Raw genomic sequence first — 21,562 nt, forward strand, 5'->3', positions numbered from 1 at the left:
AACAGTCTCGTGAAAAAGGGACACTGGCAAAAGAAGACGACGTGCTTTTGTTTCATGTCTTTGCTCTTGGCTGCTGCATAAAAACACGCCGTCGGTTCTCGGACTCAACGTCTCGGTGGTCTGCTTACGTTGAACCGCGACAATATCCTCTTACAAAAGTTAAATTATTATGGTGTACGTGGTGTTAAACTTAACTTAGTGCAGGATTATTTACGCGATAAGGTGCAATACGTACGGTTGAATGATGTTACATCTAACCGACTGTCATTTGCGGAGCCTCTAAGGCCTCTATATTAGGGCCACTATTATTACAGCGAAAGCTGTTATGAGATCATTTCACCGACCATTTTTGACGCCGTAGTTGTCCGCCGCCGCCACCGCCGGTGTCCGTAACCACTATCGCTCGAAAAAAAAAAAAACGAAATAAGAAAAAAATTCCAGGATGGAACGAGGTTCGAACCTGGGCCCTCTGCGTGGGAACCCAGTATTCAACCTCTGAGCCATGCCGGTGCTTGAAACTGCCTTGCAAAAAGACCCTATACAGTCTTTCTGTCGGGGAGGAACCACATTAACATATGTAATGCAGCGTGGCAGAAGAGTAAAATAACAACCAAGTGTCACACAATGCGAATTCTGTAACCAGGCGTCACACAATGCGAATTGTGCAACGAGTGAGTTGTTGAATGCTCCCAATCCGTTACAAAGGGGTCTGCCATAATTCTTCATCGTCATTAACCATAGCATCAATCAAGTGAACATAATGCCTTACTGGTGTTTAGCAGATACCACGGTTCTGCGCAGAATGACGAAAAATTGCATAGTGGCTGCTTTCTTCGTTCACAAAAATTATGATTTATAGCGTAGTGGGTTCCGCGCAAGTGCACTTCTATTGGTTGCCAAGGAAGCCCATAAGGCTCCCATGATGCATTTCCTCAGGGTCTCCATAAACTTATTTCCCTTTCTCTATCTCTTTCTCACGTTAGCGTATGTTATAAAGTGTGGTGGGAGAATGAAATAACGACCTGGCGTCACACAATGCGAATTACGTAACTAGTGGGTCATTTAGAGCTTCCAACCGATTACAAAAGGCTCAGTCATAATTCTTCATCGTCATCAGTCCTTGCATCAAGAAACTGCACATAATGCCTTAAAGATGGTACCTCGCTTCTCCGCAGAATGACGAGTAATGTCGTGGTGGGTGCTTCCAACTTCACAAAAATTATCGTTTGTGGTGTAGTGGGTACGTTGCTAGTATAGTTGTATTAGTAGCCACAAGAGAGTTTATAACGGGCTCTAGAAATGCCGCTCTTCGAGCTTTCGCTGTGACTGTGCTGCGCTTTCCGCGCAGGCCTGGCGTTTTTAGATGCGAAGTATCTTATGGCGGAGTTCAATCCGGTGGTGGTGGTGGTGGTGTGCGGCGTGACCACCCTTACTGCGCATGCGCATACCCTCCCCCTCTCCACTTCCCCTTTCCCCTTACCCACTCTCCACCGTCCCTTCTCCCCTCCCCCTCTCCACTTCCCCTCTCCCCTACCCCTTTCCTCTCTTTCTCTGAAACGCGGGCTAGACATGCCGAAATTCTCTCCTGCGCAACGCCGCGATGAGCACCAGCGCATGCCTGGCCCCTCCCCCTCTCTCTCCTACGCTGCCCCCCTCTCGCACGCCTGCCGACTGCGTTCCCCACTCGTCCTGTGAGAATTAACGGCCAGGCTAGAGGGAAGACAAGACGCGCGTAGCGGTCCTCTTCGCGTTCCACGACGCGAGGTCGGTAGCATGCCCAAAGAACGCCAACGGAACGCGATCGTGCAAGTGCTCCGGCTTCGCATCGCCTCATGGTCCCCTTTAGCGGGAAACACGGAGTAAGATAGACAGGAGCGCCGACTCCGCTCTCCTGGAAGGGACACATTTTGCAACGCCACTTGATGCTTCGCGGCGTGTTTGCCAGATGGCGCTACGAATGGAGAAAAGCCGCGTAGGAGAGACGCCGTCCTCGAGCAGAGCCACGGGCGGGGACTCCGTCAGCCGTTGCTATAGCAACGGCGCGGACGCGTGCTTAGCCGCGTTCGCGGGTGTATGCCTATCCGTGTTGTCGTCTGCTCCGTGCATGCTGCACGCCTGCTACCAATTCTTTTCTGTAGAGCGCATAGCTTTTGTCGCAGATAGGGCCACGAAGAGCGGAATCTTCTCTCACCCTTTGCCGTAACCACATTTACAGCTAGGAACAAAACACTTCATTGCCTCCTGTCCGGTTGCTCCATGTTGTTATGCCAGGGCTCCCAACCCAAACTTCATTGCTTCGGCAAGGCATTCAAGCTGGTATAACGTCTGACGCAAATGGTGTCAACATCGATAGACTGTCTGATGCAACCAGCGACAACACCAGCGAGGTGCCATGCAACCACCGGCAACTCCCGCGATGCTTCTGACGCAACCGACGGAAATTTCTCACGCAACGTGCGGCAAGCCCTCTCATCCACGGATCCGATTCCAGCCAGCGACTAACGGCGGTTCCTGATTGGAAGCTTCGAACTACTGGCTGATGCAAGGAATCGGCCAGGCTATAAGAAACCAAGCTGCGCGGAGAGGGGAAGCAGCGAACGAAGAAATCCCGGGTCGTCGTCGCACCTGAGTACGAGCGCCATAAGCTGTCGACCCCAGTGCCGAATATGTAACGCCTCTGTTTACACGTATATAAATTTGCCTTAACTCACCGTTGCCTTGTCCGCTCCGTCTATACCAGCTCTGCGCAGATGCAGCCGCAAGCTGAGACACCCAATACCCAACAATGTCTTCACACACAAGTACAAAGACACCTTCTTTTTTTCGAGTATGAATGAGCACACTGCAGACACGCTAAACAAAGGGTGTAACACGAAAATGTCCAACCAACACTACCGCGCAGACGTCCAGACGTGGAAAACAAGTGTACTTCTGCTCTGCCGTTTTTGTTCAGCATAATTTTTCGTCTGCTTTCACTGAAGATATGTTACAATGTTTTGCATATGTGTATAAAAAGCGGTACGATGTTTTTATTTCATATTTATTACCAGTACGCATACGTACGCGTTTTTTTGTCTTATTGAGAATGCCGAGCGAACGGGTTTCTAGCAGACGACACGCTCCGCGCAGACGATTCCCTGCCACCATGCCACCGCCGCCGCCGTCTTCCTCCAATTGGCGCATGCGCTCATGAGCGCAGGTGTTGAATGATTTCTATGCGCTTCGACAGATGGCGCAACGCGTTGTGATAAGCGCCGGGAGAGGAGAAAGCATGCGCGAAAGCGTGAAGAGGAGCGGAGGGGGAGAGCAAAGGAATGAGTTAGACCGCCGCGTCCTGCGTTGCACGGTTTGTCCCGGGTGAATGCGTGGGGCGGCGGCGGAGTCGGCGCTCCTCTCTTATCTTACTCCGTGGCGGGAAATGGTGTAATTTTTTTTAGTATATATCAATAACATCGCCAAACTACCAGGTTCTCATGACATGATTATGTATGCTGATGATACGAACATATTCTTTGCAGCCAAATCTCTCGCGCAAGCGCAGGCTATGTTAAACAGGTACTTAGGTAACTTACAATCATGGCTGCAATGCAACATGTTTTCCTTAAATTTATCCGAGCTTAGATACATTATTTTTAGGCTAATTATTACTGCTGACTTCTACAGCGTCAACATTAAATTTGGACGCGTAAGAATACATGAGGTTCATTGTATTAAATTTCTCGGGTGTCTGGTTCCACAAGAACCTTTCCTGGAACACACATGTATCAAAATTAGCACCTGAAAGATGTAAAAGTGTTGGCTGTTTCTACAAAGTAGCTAGTGTGGAACCCGTGTGGTTCACACTGCAGATGTATTATGCACTTGTACATTGTCACGGTGTCGTGACGTGGACGCAGGCAGCAGTCGGCAGGTTCAAGACGAAACTTTTTATTTGGGCGAACCTGTGCCCGACAAACGAGAAGTCAAGCCACAAGCGACACACGCTTACACTGATAGCGGCGAAGAGAGCGTCGACAAACTTCTCTGCGTTAAGGCGCATCGGCATTTATACATGCGACTTCGAACATCCCAGCTTTATCACTGGTGGCCGCGTTAATTTCAGGATAGACTCAGCTGTTCCCGTTTCCACGCTCAATCTTAACCCATATATGCCCATACTCGGAAAAATTGAGCAAAGAAATATTTTTATTCGCGAACGGGGGATTTGTTCCCTGAACAAACGTACAAAATATTCATTTACTGTCAGGTAAGTGCAACACAGTTTTGCAGCGCTTTTTGCGCCGAGTTTTTTTCTCGTGGAAATGAGCCCAAGTTGTGTATTTGCAATTACGGGCAATACTGTGTTCACTGCTACTAAATTACTTTTAGCACGAATGGTGCTGGAATGGCGAGATCGTTTCAATAATTTGAAGAAAAGGAAAGCGTCTAACTTAGGCTATCCTCCGCTCCAGGGTCTCTCCCGTACAGAGTACACGTTCGCCCAGATGAAGTCTGTACGCGGTAATATTAAGGGCAAGCAATGTGTAGGCTACAGCACATGTTTCGGCAGACACCTGCTTCATTTGCTATAAATGGCTCGAGTCTTCACCTAAAGAAGTAGCGATTTTAAAGCACATCAAAGAAGCCTCCTACATGTAGGACACTGGGCATATAGGGGTTAACACAGGATCCTAAAGTTATCTCGAACGTTCCAAGATATTCTGGCGTGGCTTGCGCAAGGCAGTAGTAACACGTGCAAGGGGGCGGTAACATAAAACAGAAAGAAAGCAGCGCGTGTGGAATTGCCCCCCTCTGAAAAGGCATCGTCCTGATGCTTAAACATAAGATGGAAGCGGATACAGAAATAAAGTACAATAATAAAGGGAAAAGTACAGTCTTAGGTTCGCTAACAAGCAACAAATGGCTTAAGGCGCACGACATGGACGAATTCAGGTCGTGCGCGGCGCCGTTGAGAGTTGGTAATGCCCTCCGGGATAACCTTGTAGTCTAGGGCACCTTGTATGGCCTGAAGTATCATCAAGAAGCTTCTCGGTAAGTCCCCGTCGACGTATCGGCGTTCAGACTCACACAAAGTCAACGGGTTGGTATTCCATATGGAGTTGTCGAAGATTATAGTGACGGCTCTCGACCCTCTGCTGGTTCTTGATGCGCAGGCGGTCGAGCTGTCGGGCTTCTTCGGCGCGTTGGAAATAAGCGGCGACTTCCAGATTGTCTTCGTCGGTGACATTTGGCAGCATTGCATCAAGCGTCGTTGCTGGGCTCCTTCCGTACACCAACTTGTATGGCATCATCTGCGTCGTTTCTTTTGCGGCCGTGTTGTATGCGAAGGTCACGTACGGAAGGATGGCATCCCACGTCTTGTGCTCGGCGTCAACGTACATGGCCAGCATATCAGCGATGGTCTTATTTAGACGCTCGGTGAGGCATTTGATCTGTGGGTGGTAGGCGGCGGTCCGCCGGTGGCTTGTCTGGCTGTATCACAAGATCGCCTGAGTTAGGTCCGCTGTAAAGGCCGTACCTCTGTCAGTAATAAGGACCTCTGGGGCGCCGTGACGCAGGACGCTGTTCTCAACGAAGAACTTGGCTGCCTCAGCAGCACTGCCTTTGGGCAGGGCCCTTGTCTCGGCGTAGCGGGTGAGGTAGTCGCTAGCTACGACGATCCATTTATTTCCGGAATTCGACGTCGGAAACGGCCCCAGTAAGCCCATCGCGATTTGCTGGAACGGCCGTCCAGGTGGCTGGATAGGCTCCAGAAGTCCGGCTGGCCTAGTCGGCCGTGTCTTGCGTCGCTGACGCAGCGAGCGACGTCGTCGACAAGACGCGGCCAGTAGTACTTTTCCTGTATTCTTGCGAGCGTGCGGGGAACACCGAGGTGTCCAGCCGTCGGGTCGTCGTGCAGAGCCTGGAGGACCTCTGGTCGTAATGCCGAGGGCACCACGAGAAGGCAATCGCCTCGAAGCGACGAGCAGTTCTTCTTTAGGAGAACGTCGTTGCGCAAGAAAAACGACGCCAGTCCCCGCGTGAATGCATTCGGAACAACGCCGGTCCTGTCCTCGAGGTATTTCACAAGGCCCCTGAGTTCAACGTCGGCTCGCGGTCGTTCGGCGAAGTCGTCGGCACTTATGGTTCCCAAGAAGCATTCTTCATCCTGGTCGTCCTGCTGCGGTGGGTCGACGGGGGCACGAGACAGGCAGTCCTTGTCAGAGCGCTTTCTTCCGGACTTATAAACGATGGTCATGTCCAATTCTTGAAGCCTCAGACTCCACTGTGCGAGGCGACCTGAACGGTCCTTCTGATTAGCCACCAACCAACACAAGGCGTGGTGGTCGCTTACAACTTTGAAGCGCCTGCCATAGAGGTAGGTGCGAAACTTTGACGTAGCCAAGATGATGGCAAGACACCCCTTTTCCGTTGTGGAATAGTTGGCTTCTGCCTTGGATAGCGATCGGCTAGCAAACTGATTACCCTTTCCAGTCCGTGAGCCTTCTGCACAAGGACGGCGCCGAGTCCTATGCTGCTTTCATCGGTGTGAATTTCCTTATCGGCCTATTCGTCAAAATGAGCAAGTATCGGGGGCATCTGCAATCGTCGTTTCAGCCGTCTAAGTACGCGTAGTGTATTATCGTATGGGGGACAACTACGACTACTATCAGAAACTGCTGGTACTTCAAAAGAGAGCTTTGCGGTGCATTCATAGTTACTGTGGCAGACCCAGCGGTCTTTCCAGCTTGCTAATTTTCGGTAGTTACGATGTACTTAAAGCGAATCAAGACTACCTCTTTCAACTGTAGCAGCATATTAAGACCAATCAATTACACACTGAAAACAATATTTTGTCTAATGACGCATACCATTTTCAAAAGCAAATCCACCGGGTCCCTAAGACGCGTACTATTGCAAACATAAATTAAATTATCAGATCACTGCGGCTATTAATAAAACGCCGACAAATCTTGATTTTGACGTTTCATTAAAGACATTTAGGAAGGAAAGAAAGAAATATTCACTCCACTCTGGTTTGTGTTTTGTATAACACCATTTGTATAACAGCACTGCTGCAAGCTTAGTAACTGCATTATGTTAGGATTGCAGGTGGAGCTGATTTTTGCATTTACTATGTCATATGTCATTTGTTTTCTGACGTCAGACTGTAAAGGGAGCCAAGACTTTCGTCAGGCGTTCGAAGCTTTAGCCCAGGCTTCCTCCTTTGTATGAAAGGGAAAATAAACTTCACTTCATTGTAAGCGTACGGCAGGCTCTTCCAAGTCTCGGTGAAGGAGATGAAAGTGGCGTTGCGCCGAAGCTCGTAGAGATTCACGTCTGCTGCATGATGCTGCAACGACCTAAAGTTTGCAAAGGCAACGGTACACTCGTCCGCACGAACCCGGTCGTACGCAGTCCGTCACTCTCGAGTAGCTGTCTGTGGCGTGTACTTCTTGAGTCGCTCAAACTCTGCGGCAAGACTGGCATCAGCGTTGGTGGTACCATGATGAAACTTCCCTCCGGACTGGTTAGGTATAGGTTTGCAAAGTTTGTGCAATGGCTTAGCACGATGTACACAAGCTTCTGCGTGTGCTTCTTGTCGTAGTCGCAGACAACATTCGCGTCCGCCCCACACTCCGGCTTATGGACCGTCAGGCCTGGCTCAAAGAATATTGCTTGCGTCTCACGACCTCTTCTTCCTTTCTGTTTAACGTTACCGAGACAACCCTCGGCTCAATCGGGACCCAATCGACCTCGATCACATGGCCTCGACGTCGAGCATCGTCGGTGGTAGACCTGGCTTTCAGAGCAGCAATCCGGTCGGTCCCGGGCGTATCGAATTTTATCAAGACTCGCCTCGGAAAGTCGATATCAGGTTCCTCTTCACACAGTTTCGAAACTCCGACTGAGCCGTTTACAAGCCCGTCGAGCGCATCGATGTTGGTGGTTGGCATGTACGGGCGCCCGACCGACAGCACAATCTTGCCAAGCATGTTACCGAGCTCGGTACTGGTTATGTTTACAATTCTCAATGTCATACGAAGCCGGTCGTCTTGGCTTCGCCATTCCCTCATCTCGTCCTTGGCTACAATCTCCTTTGGACCGGCGTCTGTCTTGGCCAACGTGACGTTATACTCGTTCACAGGTTCGTTGGAGTAGTACGGTCGCTCGGCATTGGGGACAAAACGGGCCACCTCCTCGGCACTGACGAACTGACTCACGATGAGAGGAAGCTCATCCGGCTCGGAAGCAGCCCCGTCTCTAATGTTGGTCAGAATCGTGGAGGACCTGGCGTCCTTCTGCCGTACGATTTGCTGAGGTGTGCAGCGAGCTTGCAAAGACCTGTACTACACATGAACAAGAGCGGCGGCAGAGCATTCGCCGTGACAGCACCACTTCTCCTTTCGCCACTTCGCGGTCCACTTCACCACTTCGCGGCGACACCACCACATCTCCCATTCCTACCTGGAGCGCTCGTACGGCTCTCGGTCCCTGCCACTGCAACTGGCGTCTCGTCAAAACTACTGCCCAAATACGAAGACTTCTACCGTGTCGCGAACGCACATCCCCGGTCAACTATCTGATCGAACCCCTTGAACCATCTTCGGACATGAGCCGTCGCGGGGCCGACATTGTCAGCGTGGAGCGCCTCAAGGCCTACCATGACCTGCCCATGGTGAGATGCTGCTAGGTCGCCAGGCCGCTCCCCCTTCGTACCCGGGGTAATTTTAGCGTAGCGTTGGAACTCTATAATGGGTCGTCCTCGCCAGCGCCTACTAGTGGTTCCTCTTCTTCGACTTTTTTCTGAGAGAACGCTGCTCGTGCTCGGAGTCTGTGCCCCGTCTTGACTGTCGCCTTTGTGCATCGTCGCCGAGTGCCGTCCAATAAACGCCTTTACAAATAGAAGCTTCACTAGAATATACAAAGCGAGGGATGGGGTTCCAGGAAATGTTATGGGCACGCATTCACTGGAACGCGTCATATGTGCAGCGACGGAAAGGAAACTTAATTGTCAAATCAATGAGATTTGAATCCGGCGTCTTTTTAGTGGGCCTGGGCACCCACCGCGGACGCGCTTCCGAGACCTTGTCTCGAAGCGGCTTCCTCGGCACGCTGGACGGCCCAGAGTTGTGCTGTCAGGTTCGAGCTGAGCAGTGCGGTCATCCAGCGCGAGCATTTCAGTATTAAAATATTCTAGGTGTTGCAAGAGCTGAGATAATGTGAAATGAGCACCGAAGTTGCGTGTGACGCCGAGGCGCGATATCGCAGGACTGGGATGGCTTGATGGTGACGAGCTTACCGTTAAGCTCAAGATTCGTGAGAGAGAGTGGGAGGTGGGCAGTGAGAGGGGAGTGTGTTTACAGCAACACAAGTCTCTGAGATAGCTTGGTCTGAAGGATGACCTCCACACTGGGGCGAGAGACTGGCGGCGGAGATGATGGAAGCAAGCAAGTCGTACAGAAGCAGTTCGGGTGTCAGTGTCCCAGGTGGAATTTGGATTCCTACGGTGGTGAGCTCGGTGCGGGGTCAGGCGGTTGAGGCACGTTTCCGGTTTACACTAACGGGGCTTCAACTGTTTTCGGGGTATGACGTATGATCATCGTTGCCTTGGCACGCAGTGAAGTCAATTTCCGTCGAAGAGTCGTCAGCCGGAATCGTGGTGGGCAGAACTGTAGGGGCGAGATGAACGCACCTCTTGAAAATGGACTTGTCAGCAGGATCGGAATTTCCACTGACTATCACAGGAGCCGATCCGGTGGGAGCAGCAACAAGCGCGGCCGACTGCAACGACGACGCAGTCTTGTGGCTCTTGGAATCCGGCGTTACCGTGGTTCGCGTAGATGCGGCAGCACAGGCGTCGGTGCCGATGAACGCAGCCTATTGTGTAAGCACTGGGACCGGTTGTAGCCTCTTGGCTTCGCTTACTGCGTTTTTTGTGGTATGCATTGTGACAGAAGTACGCCGGTTGAAACGCGGCCATCAAGCTGGGTGTCTCAGGGACGCTGCCAGCGTTGTACGTTACAACTTTTCTTGGCAATGAAGGGAAAGCTACGGGGGCGGAGCTTCCGCTCATGTGCTATACTCGCGGACAACTTTTCTTGGCAATGAAGGGAAAGCTACGGGGGCGGAGCTTCCGCTCATGTGCTATACTCGCGGACAACTTTCTTGGCAATGAAGGGAAAGCTACGGGGGCGGAGCTTCCGCTCATGTGCTATACTCGCGGACAACTTTCTTGGCAATGAAGGGAAAGCTACGGGGGCGGAGCTTCCGCTCATGTGCTATACTCGCGGACAACTTTTCTTGGCAATGAAGGGAAAGCTACGGGGGCGGAGCTTCCGCTCATGTGCTATACTCGCGGACAACTTTCTTGGCAATGAAGGGAAAGCTACGGGGGCGGAGCGTCTGCACATGTACATCTACGCGAAGTAGTCCTGTTTGGCGCGCGTCTCGTAACGCCGTGGAAAGTGATGGCTAGCGTTGCATCACGACGCAAACGCTGCTTAGCGTGTAACTTACGGGTAAAAGGAGCGACTTCCTCACGCACGCAAAAACGCAAAGTGACAACGTGTAAAGTAAAAGAAATGCAAATGCCTCACTTGTGTGCGCTGCGTTCCGACTGAAAAAGCTACATGTAGAAAATGAAGGAGCATTTTATATATCTCACGCAGAAAATACGGACGCAATTGTGGGACTACATTCATTAGCGGTAGGATACGTGCATTGTGGCTCTGTAGCTTTCCCTTTATTGCCAAGAAAAGTTGTCCGCACAAGGCCTGAGGAAGATAAGGTTAATTCACTGATACGCACGCTATACAAGTTTGCCCTTGGAGTGCCAAGTACAGCCTCTACATAGAAACCTTTGGCTACAGGCACCTTGAATACCTTTAGTGAGCTCGCAGAAGCCCACCTGACAGCTCAGTACCAACGCTTATCGAACACCCACACTGGTAGACATATTTTAAACTCCCTAAATATTATCCCAGCACCGATGACCAAAGAGAAATTTAATATTTCCCACCAGATTCATGATAATTTTGATATCCCTCCTCTCCCTAAAAATATGCATCCTGTTCATCACGAGCATAGAGGGCAACAACGAGCTAAATCTCTACAGAAAAAGTTCTTTAACTCCAAAGATGTGGTCTATATCGACGCCGCAGAGTATCCGTGTGGACAGAAATTCGCCTTATCGGTTGTTAACTCCACTGGCAGTGTTGTAACGGCAGCATCCATTCGAGCCTCGTCTTCGGAGGAGGCGGAGGAGGCCGCGGTGGCACTCGCCGCAACAATTGCTAATTCGTCTCTCATTGTAAGTGACCCAAAAACTGTCATATACAACTTCGGAGCGGGTAGGGTTTGTAGGACAGCCCTAGCCACTCTCTCTCGTAATCCACCATCCCAAATTGTTACATTAATCTGGACACCAGCTCACGCAGGCCCAATTGGTAATGAAGCGGCTCATGCAAGCGCTCGAGCTTTCACGATCCGAGCGCAGGCTAGGCTATAGGGGACGCTTCAGAAACCAATAATCTCCCTCCTGCATTTACCTCTAAAGACAGATTGGTTACGTACCACGACATTTGCGGGCATTACCGCCTAGGTCGCCAAACCCTCCCGCCTTTACTACGTCCGTCCTCACGCAGGCGCGAGGTTCTATGGCGTAGACTCCAAACCTGCACTTTTCATTCCCCTGCCTTACGCCACAAAATTTACCCCGGAATGTACTCTAATTCGCACTGCAAGTTTTGTTCTGTCAGGCGAGCGGACCTTCACCACATTATGTGGCAATGCAAAAGTCAGTCCCCTCCCCAGAGCCTTCGTAAACAATTAAATAGTCAGGAGCTGTGGGAGGCTGCCATGCGCAGCTACAACCCCGCACTTCAGGAGGCTATCCTGAGGTGGGCTGAGGTGGTAGAGGAGGCCTACCGCGAGTAGGATCCCTCGCCTTCATCTCGCAGCCCCTTTCCCTTAAGATGGGATAAATAAAGTTATTTCTCTCTCTCTCTGTCCGCGAGTATACGCTCCTACGCCCAGTACGTGTACATTTTCGCGCGTGTTTCGTACTGCTGTGAAAATTGATGGCTGCGTGGCATAAGCGTTTCATACCATTTGATTTGTCTGCTTAGAGAACTATTTATTAGTAAGGCTCGACGCAAGCTTCTGAGATGAGTAGCAGGAAGAGTCAGAATGAGACGGACGCTCACCTGAAGACGCAGACGCCACTTAGCGTTTGAGGGACACGTAAAAGGCGCGACTTTCTCACGCGTCCAAAAACGCGAAATGCCAACGTATCAAGTAAAGCAACTATATACACCTTACTGGTGTGTGCTACATGTCTCGAAGAGCTTCCTGCAGAAAATGACGGAGATTTGATTTATTTCGCGCGTAGAAAAACGTGGATGCAATTGTGGGATTACATTAATTAGCGGTAGGTGATGATGATGATGATGATGATGTATGGTGTTTTATGGCGCAAGGGTCATTTCAAGTCCAAAGAGCGCCACGTCATGGGACAAAAGATGTGAACAATGATTATGGTAAGCGGCTGTATCAGGGCCTTAAATTTCCACGCGCTAAGGCGGGTAAAACATATAAGTATTAAAAGCATGGGAGTGACGTGAAATTAGTTGTGAGAATGAATGGCGAGTGGTCGTGATAATTAAACTATGGTGTAGATATATGGTATTAGCACCAGTGCATCGTGTACGCCCTTGAGTCCAAGGGCCGCGAGGCAGGTGCCTCCTTTATTGTAGCCACCGCAGCAGCGACCTCTGTTCAGAGTTCGTGCTATGGATTGCCTGTATATATCACACGAAAACTACGCTCGTCTTTTGAAGATGCGAACAATCAGTCATTTTTAAAAAGCGGTTCCCTACCGATGAACGTTGACGGGTGAAATGGTATTTGTTGCCGTTAGGATAATGGAAAGTGTTTTCTAAGCGTGTCTTATTCTTTACACTGAATTAAAATGTGAAGCACGGTTAGTGCTTCACAACATCTCTCACACAAAGGTAGATCGCCACCGGACAAAAAGGTGTGAATGTGTACTGTGTGTATGTCCTGTTCTTAGCCTGGTAAGTGTAACTCCTGTGCGGCGTGACTTTGATACTGGCGGTCAGTTACCAAGTTGCGGCTTGATAACCAAGTTGCGGCTTGATTATAGTGACTAGGGCGAGCTGATTTCCTGAAGTCTCGCAAAATTTGTTTCCTCGATATAACCGCACCCGTTCATTTAATTGTTCTCTCATTTCATTTTTCATCCCAGGAGGAGCGTCACCAGCGTCACACCGGACCATACGTAAGTGCGAGTGCTCGTTCAACCTATTCGCACTTTGTGTTTCCCTCTGTCGGCTCCTTTCTCGACTTCACGCTTGTGTTCCTGTATCTGAAAACGATAACCGGATTTTTACTACAGCGCGTGAGACGAAGACACATGTCGGCGTTTTCGACCAGAACGAACAAAACCCGCGACGGGAATCAGTCGTTTGTTAAGGTGTTGTCCTTCCAAATAACATACGGCTGGTGAAATTGCGTCGCAAAAGTCACATATATCTATACTGACCTACGAGTTCAACTTGGGAAACTGAAGTAGTCGTAGAAAGTAGTACTAATAGTAAAAGTAGTGGTAGTATTAGTAGTAGTAGCGATTAGTTGTTTATTGTATACTTCGAAAGGAGAAACTGAAGTAGTGGTAGAAAGTAGTATTAGTAGAAGTAGCGGTAGTATTAGTAGTAGTAGCAATTAGTAATTTACTGTATACTTCGAAAGAAGAAACTGAAGTAGTGGTAGAAAGCAGTAACAGTAGTAGTAATAGTAGTAGTAGTAGTAGTAGAATAGTATTATAGTAGTAGTTGTAGTAATAGTAGTAGTAGTAGTAGTAGTAGTAGTAGTAATGGTAGTAGTAGTAGTAGTAGTAGTAGTAGTAGTAGTAGTAGTAATGGTAGTAGTAGTAGTAGTAGTAGTAGTAGTAGTAGATTTTGAAAGGAGAAATTGAAGTATTGGTAGACAGTATAAGTAGTAGTAGTATTAGTAGTAACAGCAATTAGTAATTTGTTGTACATTTCGAAAGGTAACGAGGAAAAGGAGAGAAATTACTGATGACTAGGAGAGTGAAAATATTCGAAAATTTCAAATAACGAATCGCATAGCATTCTATTCGATTCGGGACTCAAATCGTATAGTACATATTCGAAATGCCGAATATTTTCCGCATAGTTTCCTAATAATCAGCACCGCCGGGAGAACCCCAAAAAGAACGGAACTTTAAAACAGCTAAAGGTAATTTTTGTTCTTTTAATGACTAAATTACCAATGTGCATGCAGTTCAAGCTTTTAGGGTACTACCGCCGCTGTAGTTATTACCAGATTAAGGCACTTTTTTTGAAAACTCCACTCTTACTCAGTTTTCACCGTGCTGCAGCTGCATCCCATTAATTAGTTCCTGTGTTCATCTAGTAACAGCTGAAGGTGGGGACTACGACTGCATTCGACTTCATAAACAAAAGACGCAATTGTATTTGCGTGAATTGCTGTTCAGCCTTCAACACTGCCTGCATTCATTCGGTGCCGAGCCATTGTTTTGATGACAGGTTTGCCTGTTTCATTGCATCTTTAGCCGTATTCGTGGTGTTCGCTTCAAAGTTGGTTAGTCGTTATATCTCAATTTTATTTAAAAACAGGCGACCAAGTATCACCTTGATTACTGTAGTCACCGCTGTATTTTAACCTCGCGGAGAAAGTAGCATTTCTCCGTGTTTCAACCTACAGCTAGGTACAAAATATTTCGGAACCCCTGGTCGTTCCTGTTTACGAGCTTACTCAGTTTCCATAGTTGTGGTATTTAAGTAAGCGTAATGTTTTTGGTAAAAGTTAGTGAATATTTGGTTCAAATAAAATGCGGTGTATTTCTAAGACTTATTATTACAAAGTAGCTTTGCGGAATCCCGCAAGGTGGCAAAAGGATTAAGAAACCTTCCGCCAGCAACTAAGAAGCTTTCTTTCTGAGAAATCCGTATGGATTTCCTTGTGGCTTCGTGCTACAAACGGGTGGTTTTCAATTTCTCCTTCTTGAGTTCTGAGACTGTTTTGAAAGTGGTTGCCTTAGTATTCGAAAACTATTCGAAGAGTATTGGATTAGCATTTTTATTCGATTCGGTGTCATCACTATTCCATTCGTATTCAATTCGGTTCCAAAATTCGCTATCCGCACACCCCTACTGATGACCCTAACCCCGCTGTAATTGTTTTGATACATGGGCTTAGATACATTGGCAGGGCACTCTGCAGGGGGTTTGAGTTGAGAAGATGGAAGTCAAACGGGATAGCGAGGGTTGACAGCAAAGGAGGAAGGGAACGGCTGAAAACGTGCAAATTGACGTAAAAAATGCGTGGAGACATGGAAAGCCGAAGTTGCTTTGCTTTGTTGCTGAAGGGTTTGTGAACCGGGCTGGAAACCGGCACTCTTTATTTCATGTAGAGCAGGGGTCGGCAACCTTTTGAGGCGGAGGGCCGAGTTGCATGAAGAAGACACGGCGGGGACCGGACGGCAAATCTGGGGAAGGGGGTGGGGGTAGGAGATTTGCAGGCAAAGAGGAAAATTCGGCGAATTTACAACAGTGTGGAAAACTGGAATAGACACCGTGTTTATTTTCAGCACGCATGTCACAAGGTTCCAATTTAAAAACATAGGTTACAAGCAAAAACCGTATTTGAGGTCAAAACTGCCATGTCGGCCTTCGGATAAGAAGTGACAAGAGCAGGGGGGTTGTGGCGTAGCGCCGGGGGCCGCATAATACTGTACCGCGGGCCGCATGTTGCCGACCCATGATCTAGAGCAGTTTGTAATGCGGGGCTACATGCCTAAAGAAATATCAATGTTTTATGGCGCCTAGTCGCTGTCGTCCGGTGCCGCGCTAACCCGAGCCCGCTAGACAAAATTCATCCAGCACTGCAAAACCATTTACAGCGTGTCATCTTATCCTTTAAGACAACGCACTGCTACAAAATTCCGGCAGATATCACGTATTGTGGGAGTTGACTTCATGCGCAGCAGTCAGCGATAAACTGCTTATGCCTCATTTTTATTCACGTCTTACGAGGTGTATCGACGTCTTTGTGTATCTGGAATAGTGTGCACATATTAAGCTTAAAACTCACGTTGACTACAGTGATGTCTAAAGGGCAGGTCACTGTCTGACGCAACCCCGGCACTCACGTTACAACATAGACGTCACATTTATCGAAGCGAAGTGTAAGCAGCGTTCGTTTTCGTATTCCTGCGTGGACACGAACGCTAGACTACTAATTGCTGAAGGTTGTTACCGCACATTTGTCAGCGTTTGTCTGCTACAATAAAATTTACAACTATACCAAACGTTATGTATTTATCCAGTTCAACCCATGCAAAGTGTCTCATAAAACCCGCCTTGCTGTCTTAGCACGTATGGTGGCGCGCTGCTGAGGTCGCGGGCGCAGGATCGATTCGAGGTCACATCTATTGGCCGCACTTCGATGCGGGCGAAATGCAAGCGACCGTATGCTTGTTCATGTGCACGTAAAAAAAAAACTACGTGTATTTACAATTGATCCGGAGTGGCCCACTACAGCGTGGTTCATAATCTTACCGTGGTTCTTGCACACAAAACCCCAGAAATTATTACTATTAGAATGTCTTATAAAGCATTCAATGCGCAATCTCGGCGTTTCTGGTCTGATATATACAGATGAAATCACGTGTGGCGCATACCCGCATACCGCGGGTCCATGCGCCACACGTGACTCGGGGAAAGGGTTTCATGCGGTAAGCGACAACCACGTCATTTGAGCAAACAAAAACAGCAAAAGAAACAGCAAGCCAGCATTACATCTTCAAACGGAAAAAACTAGAAAACGACCACGTTTACTCTCCAAGACAAGGAATATTAAGATACTGTACTATCTAGGAAATAAACTCGCTTTCATGTAGAGCAATAGAAGGCACGCTAATGCATTGCTCTACGTCCTTTTCTCTTCGTCCTCGTCGTCGTTGCGCTGTTTGAAGAATGTTCAAGTCATGACCTGTTACTCATGTTCGGCATACACTCATGTCCTCCTATGTCGGTTTCGGTATACACCAAATTAAGGAGACGGACACGAGAACACCCAGACGTAGGCGGGTAGATGGGTGGAAAGAGGTGAAGTGCCTTTGGTTCGGTAACCGCCGTATACAAGATAAGAACTGAAGTTTCGCACAAAGTTGATGTATGGAAGTGCGAGGAAGTACCAGTTTGGTCGATTATGTGAGTATCCCGAAAATCGTAAAAACTGGCTCCAGAAAATTACCAGGAGCTGCAGTCACCTGTGCTGTCGCGTACGCGAATCATCATAACATCCTGAAAACACAGACGTTGTTTACTTTATCGTCGCGCTGTTAGCTTGCTGCGGGTGCGCCTAATGAAGCAAAATTACCTCTCCAACCCACAGTATTCGGGCGGGCGCACATGACACTCGGTAGCATGAGTACTAGTTTTACAACCAAATATGTTGAGCTGGTCATGTACTTAGCTGTATCACGCCGATGTTACAGCGTTACAATGCCCTTTCTATGCGAGGTTAATCGACCAAACTAAGAAAGCACGAAGGAAAAGCCTGAAGGTTGAATCTAATGGGATATTCCCAAGCCAAACTTAATAATATTTTCTGCCTTCTCGAATATCGACCTTAATCGCTTTCCGGCTCAAAGCCGAGCATTGTGCATATTGCTTTGCTTGGTTTTCAAAGGCTGCTAGACAGAATAAGTCGCATTGTTTTGCGTTCAAGTGTGAAGCATACTAGACGATGATTGGAACTGTTGGCCGCTGCAAGTTTCAGCATGCATCGTTGTTATTTTTTTATAATAAATGTTTGAGATATTGACCACAAGTTATGCCGCGTTACTCACGTACACCTAGCGTAAATGGGCATCGTGTGTAATGTGATTGTTGTTTCAGTAGCAGGATTGTCAGTATTCTTGATACACTCTGCCAGAGTTATCTACAGCTGTATAGAGACTTCAAAGAAGGCATGCAGATCCAACACTATAGGACTTCGTGGGGAAATGGGGGTTATTGCATACTAGCACAACAGGGAACAGACAAGGCACCGCGAGGACGCTAAACACCAATAGATACACTGACTTCATATTATAAAACAGTTTGATGTGCCGAAAAGCGTAAGTATTGCTGGGGCTCGGTGTATTTTTGGGATACTTTGCTACCAGTTTTGACGGTTTAGCCACCACTCACCTCCCTATTCTTCCATGCTACATACATTTTTTTTAAGTGCAACCTATGCATCTCTTCCACTCCATGCATTTCGACGTCTAGGTGGTTTAGGGGTGGCCCCTTGACAATTGAAGACAAACGGCATATCTTTCTTAGCAATCAGGCATACAGCATAGAGCTCAGTAATCATTTCAATGAAGAAAAACCACCAAACAAGAATCAAAACCGCATGATGGATCATGAGGCGCCTGTGCACAATGGGAACAGCCTCCCGCGCGTTCCCGGCAAAGATTAGGTTCCAGCTGCATTGCACTTCACACGACGGCTTCGAATGACGCCAAACAGCCCTTCCTTCTCACGTGTGCTTCCCGCTCTCATATATATAAGGGAGACCCGTCTAGCAACTCATTCAATTCATTTTAAGACTGCCATGGGTACACCAGGGAAATTCGACACCGGAAGAACAGCGTGAGTACAATTCTCGACGAAAGGAACGTATTCGTTTTGCTGAAAGTGGTCGCAGAGCCAATAACGGTCTGCCACATCGACCACAATGCGATTATCACTACCAGTACTCTAAGTAAAATTCGGCAAATCCCAGGCCTTGTGGGAATCGGTTTCATGCGAAGCAGTAAGCGATTACTTCTATGCTGTATTGTATGGCTTTGAGCCAAGGTGGATCGACGTGTTTTTGTAAGTGCAGCAGTTGGCTTAAGCAGGCGTGTCGACAACACTGGCGTTTAAAGGGTAACTTATGGTCCGACGTGACGTCAGCACTCGCGTTAGAGCACATATGTCAGCATTATCGAAATGAAGGACACTTCACGGTGCGATGATGTGAATATCATACGCGACTTTCGTTAGCGCATTTCTCCGGGGTCGAGTAACGCTTGAGTATAGCTTGCTGAATCATAGGAATACAAATGTAATGTTTATTAGACTGCTATACAAGCGGAGTCAACACTGGACCCGCAGACGTTAACCTGACATGACGCCTGTATTGTAAGAGTACATATGTAGTGTTTATCGCCTTGTTGTGAAGTGATTATCCAACACCACAACCACAATTGAGGTTGCACCGACATTATACCTGTAGTGGGTGTTTATCCAAAGCAGTTACTAGACCTGGCATGGCTCTGTTGCAGAATACCTCAATTCTATGCAGGATGCTTGGGTTAGATTCCTGCTGGGATCGTAATTTTTATTCTTTTCATTTGTCGGGTCAACGCTGTCGATGTTGGTTTTTCTTAACGCTCTCGCATTTAAATTACCAATGTCTGTCCTCGCCATTCCTCGGTAGATCATCTGTCAATCACCTGTGGCGCATACCTGTACACCGCGGCCCGTGGTAAACGGGTATGTGCCACACGTGTATGGAGCTAGGTTTGACGACGTACGCGACAGCATTTTCACGTTATTCATGTCATGACCGGACAGTAATATTCGTCGAATCCTTTTACCCTTTTATGTCAATTTTGGTCTACAGCAGTTTAAGGTGATCACGAGAGTACCCAGACGTAGGCGGGTAGATAGATAGATAGATAGATAGATAGATAGATAGATAGATAGATAGATAGATAGATAGATAGATAGATAGATAGATAGATAGATAGATAGATAGATAGATAGATAGATAGATAGATAGATAGATAGATAGATAGATAGATATTCACGGTTGCAGGGCGGGATCGCGGCCATTTTTTCCCCCTCGCGTTCCAATAATCACCGCCTTTCTCAATATTTAGCATTGGTTATTATGTCCTCACTAAGGCATTGTTTCTGACACGCTTTTGTGGGAGTTGTGAGGCGAGGCATTTGAAAACTCGACCGGGTGAACGGCCTTGCAAACTCTCGTCTCTTCGCAGGACGCTCACCAACAGCCGGGAGCGGTTCTTTGTCATGGCGCTGAGTGCGTTGCTCCTTTTCATCAGCGGCTCGCTGTTCGGCATCCTCATATCTCTGCTATCAGACGACCGTAAGTGGGCACTACTCTTTCCCGGCTGGTGTATGAAGTCCCATGGTGTGCGGTGTTAGACCCATTCATACTTAAAACTGTGCAGCGCTCACAAAACGGCGGAATACAAGAAGTTCACAACATGCGCAGACTCTCAACTGAATATTTATTCAGAAAAAACATAAAACTGAGAACGTCGTCGGAGCACTTGATAAGTGCTGAAAATGATAAACTTGTCTAGCTGTAGCCGCTCCACTAAACTTGCGCACATCGATTTCTATATCGGGTTGCCGCACTTGCTGACTAAGCACTCGTACCCCTTGTCCTAAAGCCTTATCGATAGGTGGCTCACACAGCTTTCCCTTTTTCTTCTGATGCGGGACAAAAATCTTGAAGCATGCCCGTACTCCGAGGTATTCTGCTACAAAGTTTAATTGCGGCTCCCACGATTACACATGCAAGAAAGTTAGGATTGGCCCAGTGTTGCTCCCCGATGAGACGCGCAGTCACTCCTATGATATGGCCAGCCTGTAGGAAAAGGGTTACCGTTATCGTCTTTTCCCATGCCATCGAGTTGTCAGATTGAACAGCGCTCTCAAGTGCCGCGCAACATTAGGGAGGAGCTTTGTGCCACTCCTGACTGTCTTGAATGCGTAATCTAGCGAACCTCAATTTAAACTTTCCAGTCGGATATCTCGGAGCATGGACGTCGTAAAATTCTGCCTATTGGAACTTTGCAGAAACACCACTGCCTCTAAAATTTCAGCACAAACATGCCTGCTTAGTGAAGAGCTCATTATCCAATTTTAGTTAATTAGGCCTCTGACAGCCATAATTAGCATCTAACCTTGTGTCCTCCTGGATACATAACTTATTTGCAAAGGTGGTCATCACGTAACTCCGAGCGCTGCAATTTGAATTCCGATGCCAAGTGGAAAATGCGAATTTTCCCCTTAATGTCAGTTTCTGGTTTTTGATGCCGATTGGAAAATGCGAATTTTTTTCCTTAATGTCAGTTTTTCGTTTTTGCCCATGTTAAATGCGCCCATCATTTTAGTGCATAAAGTTTCTGGCTACGCAGTTTATTTCAAAAGGTACAAGCGAAAATGTTAGACCGCCCATCATCTACCAAACCGAAGCTTAAAGTGCCGGTTGTGTGCTGCAATCACATAAAGTGCAAACATGTAATAATGCTGAACAGCATTGTGAACATGTCATTTTTCATCTTGAAGGTCATCAGCTTTTCACCAGGTGGACGCGCAACGTCGTACATTATTTATTTATTTTATTTTATTAATACTGTAAGCTGGAACACGCTATTACAGGAGTGGGTACAAAAATAAGAGATCGGCAACTATATATCTGACTGAGGAAAAAAAACAAG

The 21,562-nt window shown here is 47.8% G+C and overlaps 1 protein-coding gene across 1 annotated transcript in view; it reads left to right on the forward strand.

Moving 5' to 3' along the window:
- Positions 1–21,562, forward strand: part of LOC119388969 (uncharacterized) — a 39,003-nt gene that overhangs the window by 11,062 nt on the left and 6,379 nt on the right. Inside the window, exons 3-4 of the mRNA XM_037656294.2 lie at positions 13,250–13,282; positions 20,090–20,199. Coding sequence (XP_037512222.1) covers positions 13,250–13,282; positions 20,090–20,199 — 143 coding nt within the window. The remainder of the gene's footprint in view (positions 1–13,249; positions 13,283–20,089; positions 20,200–21,562) is intronic.

The sequence above is a fragment of the Rhipicephalus sanguineus genome, chromosome 4 (genome assembly GCF_013339695.2).
Source record: "Rhipicephalus sanguineus isolate Rsan-2018 chromosome 4, BIME_Rsan_1.4, whole genome shotgun sequence".
Lineage (NCBI taxonomy): Eukaryota > Metazoa > Arthropoda > Arachnida > Ixodida > Ixodidae > Rhipicephalus > Rhipicephalus sanguineus.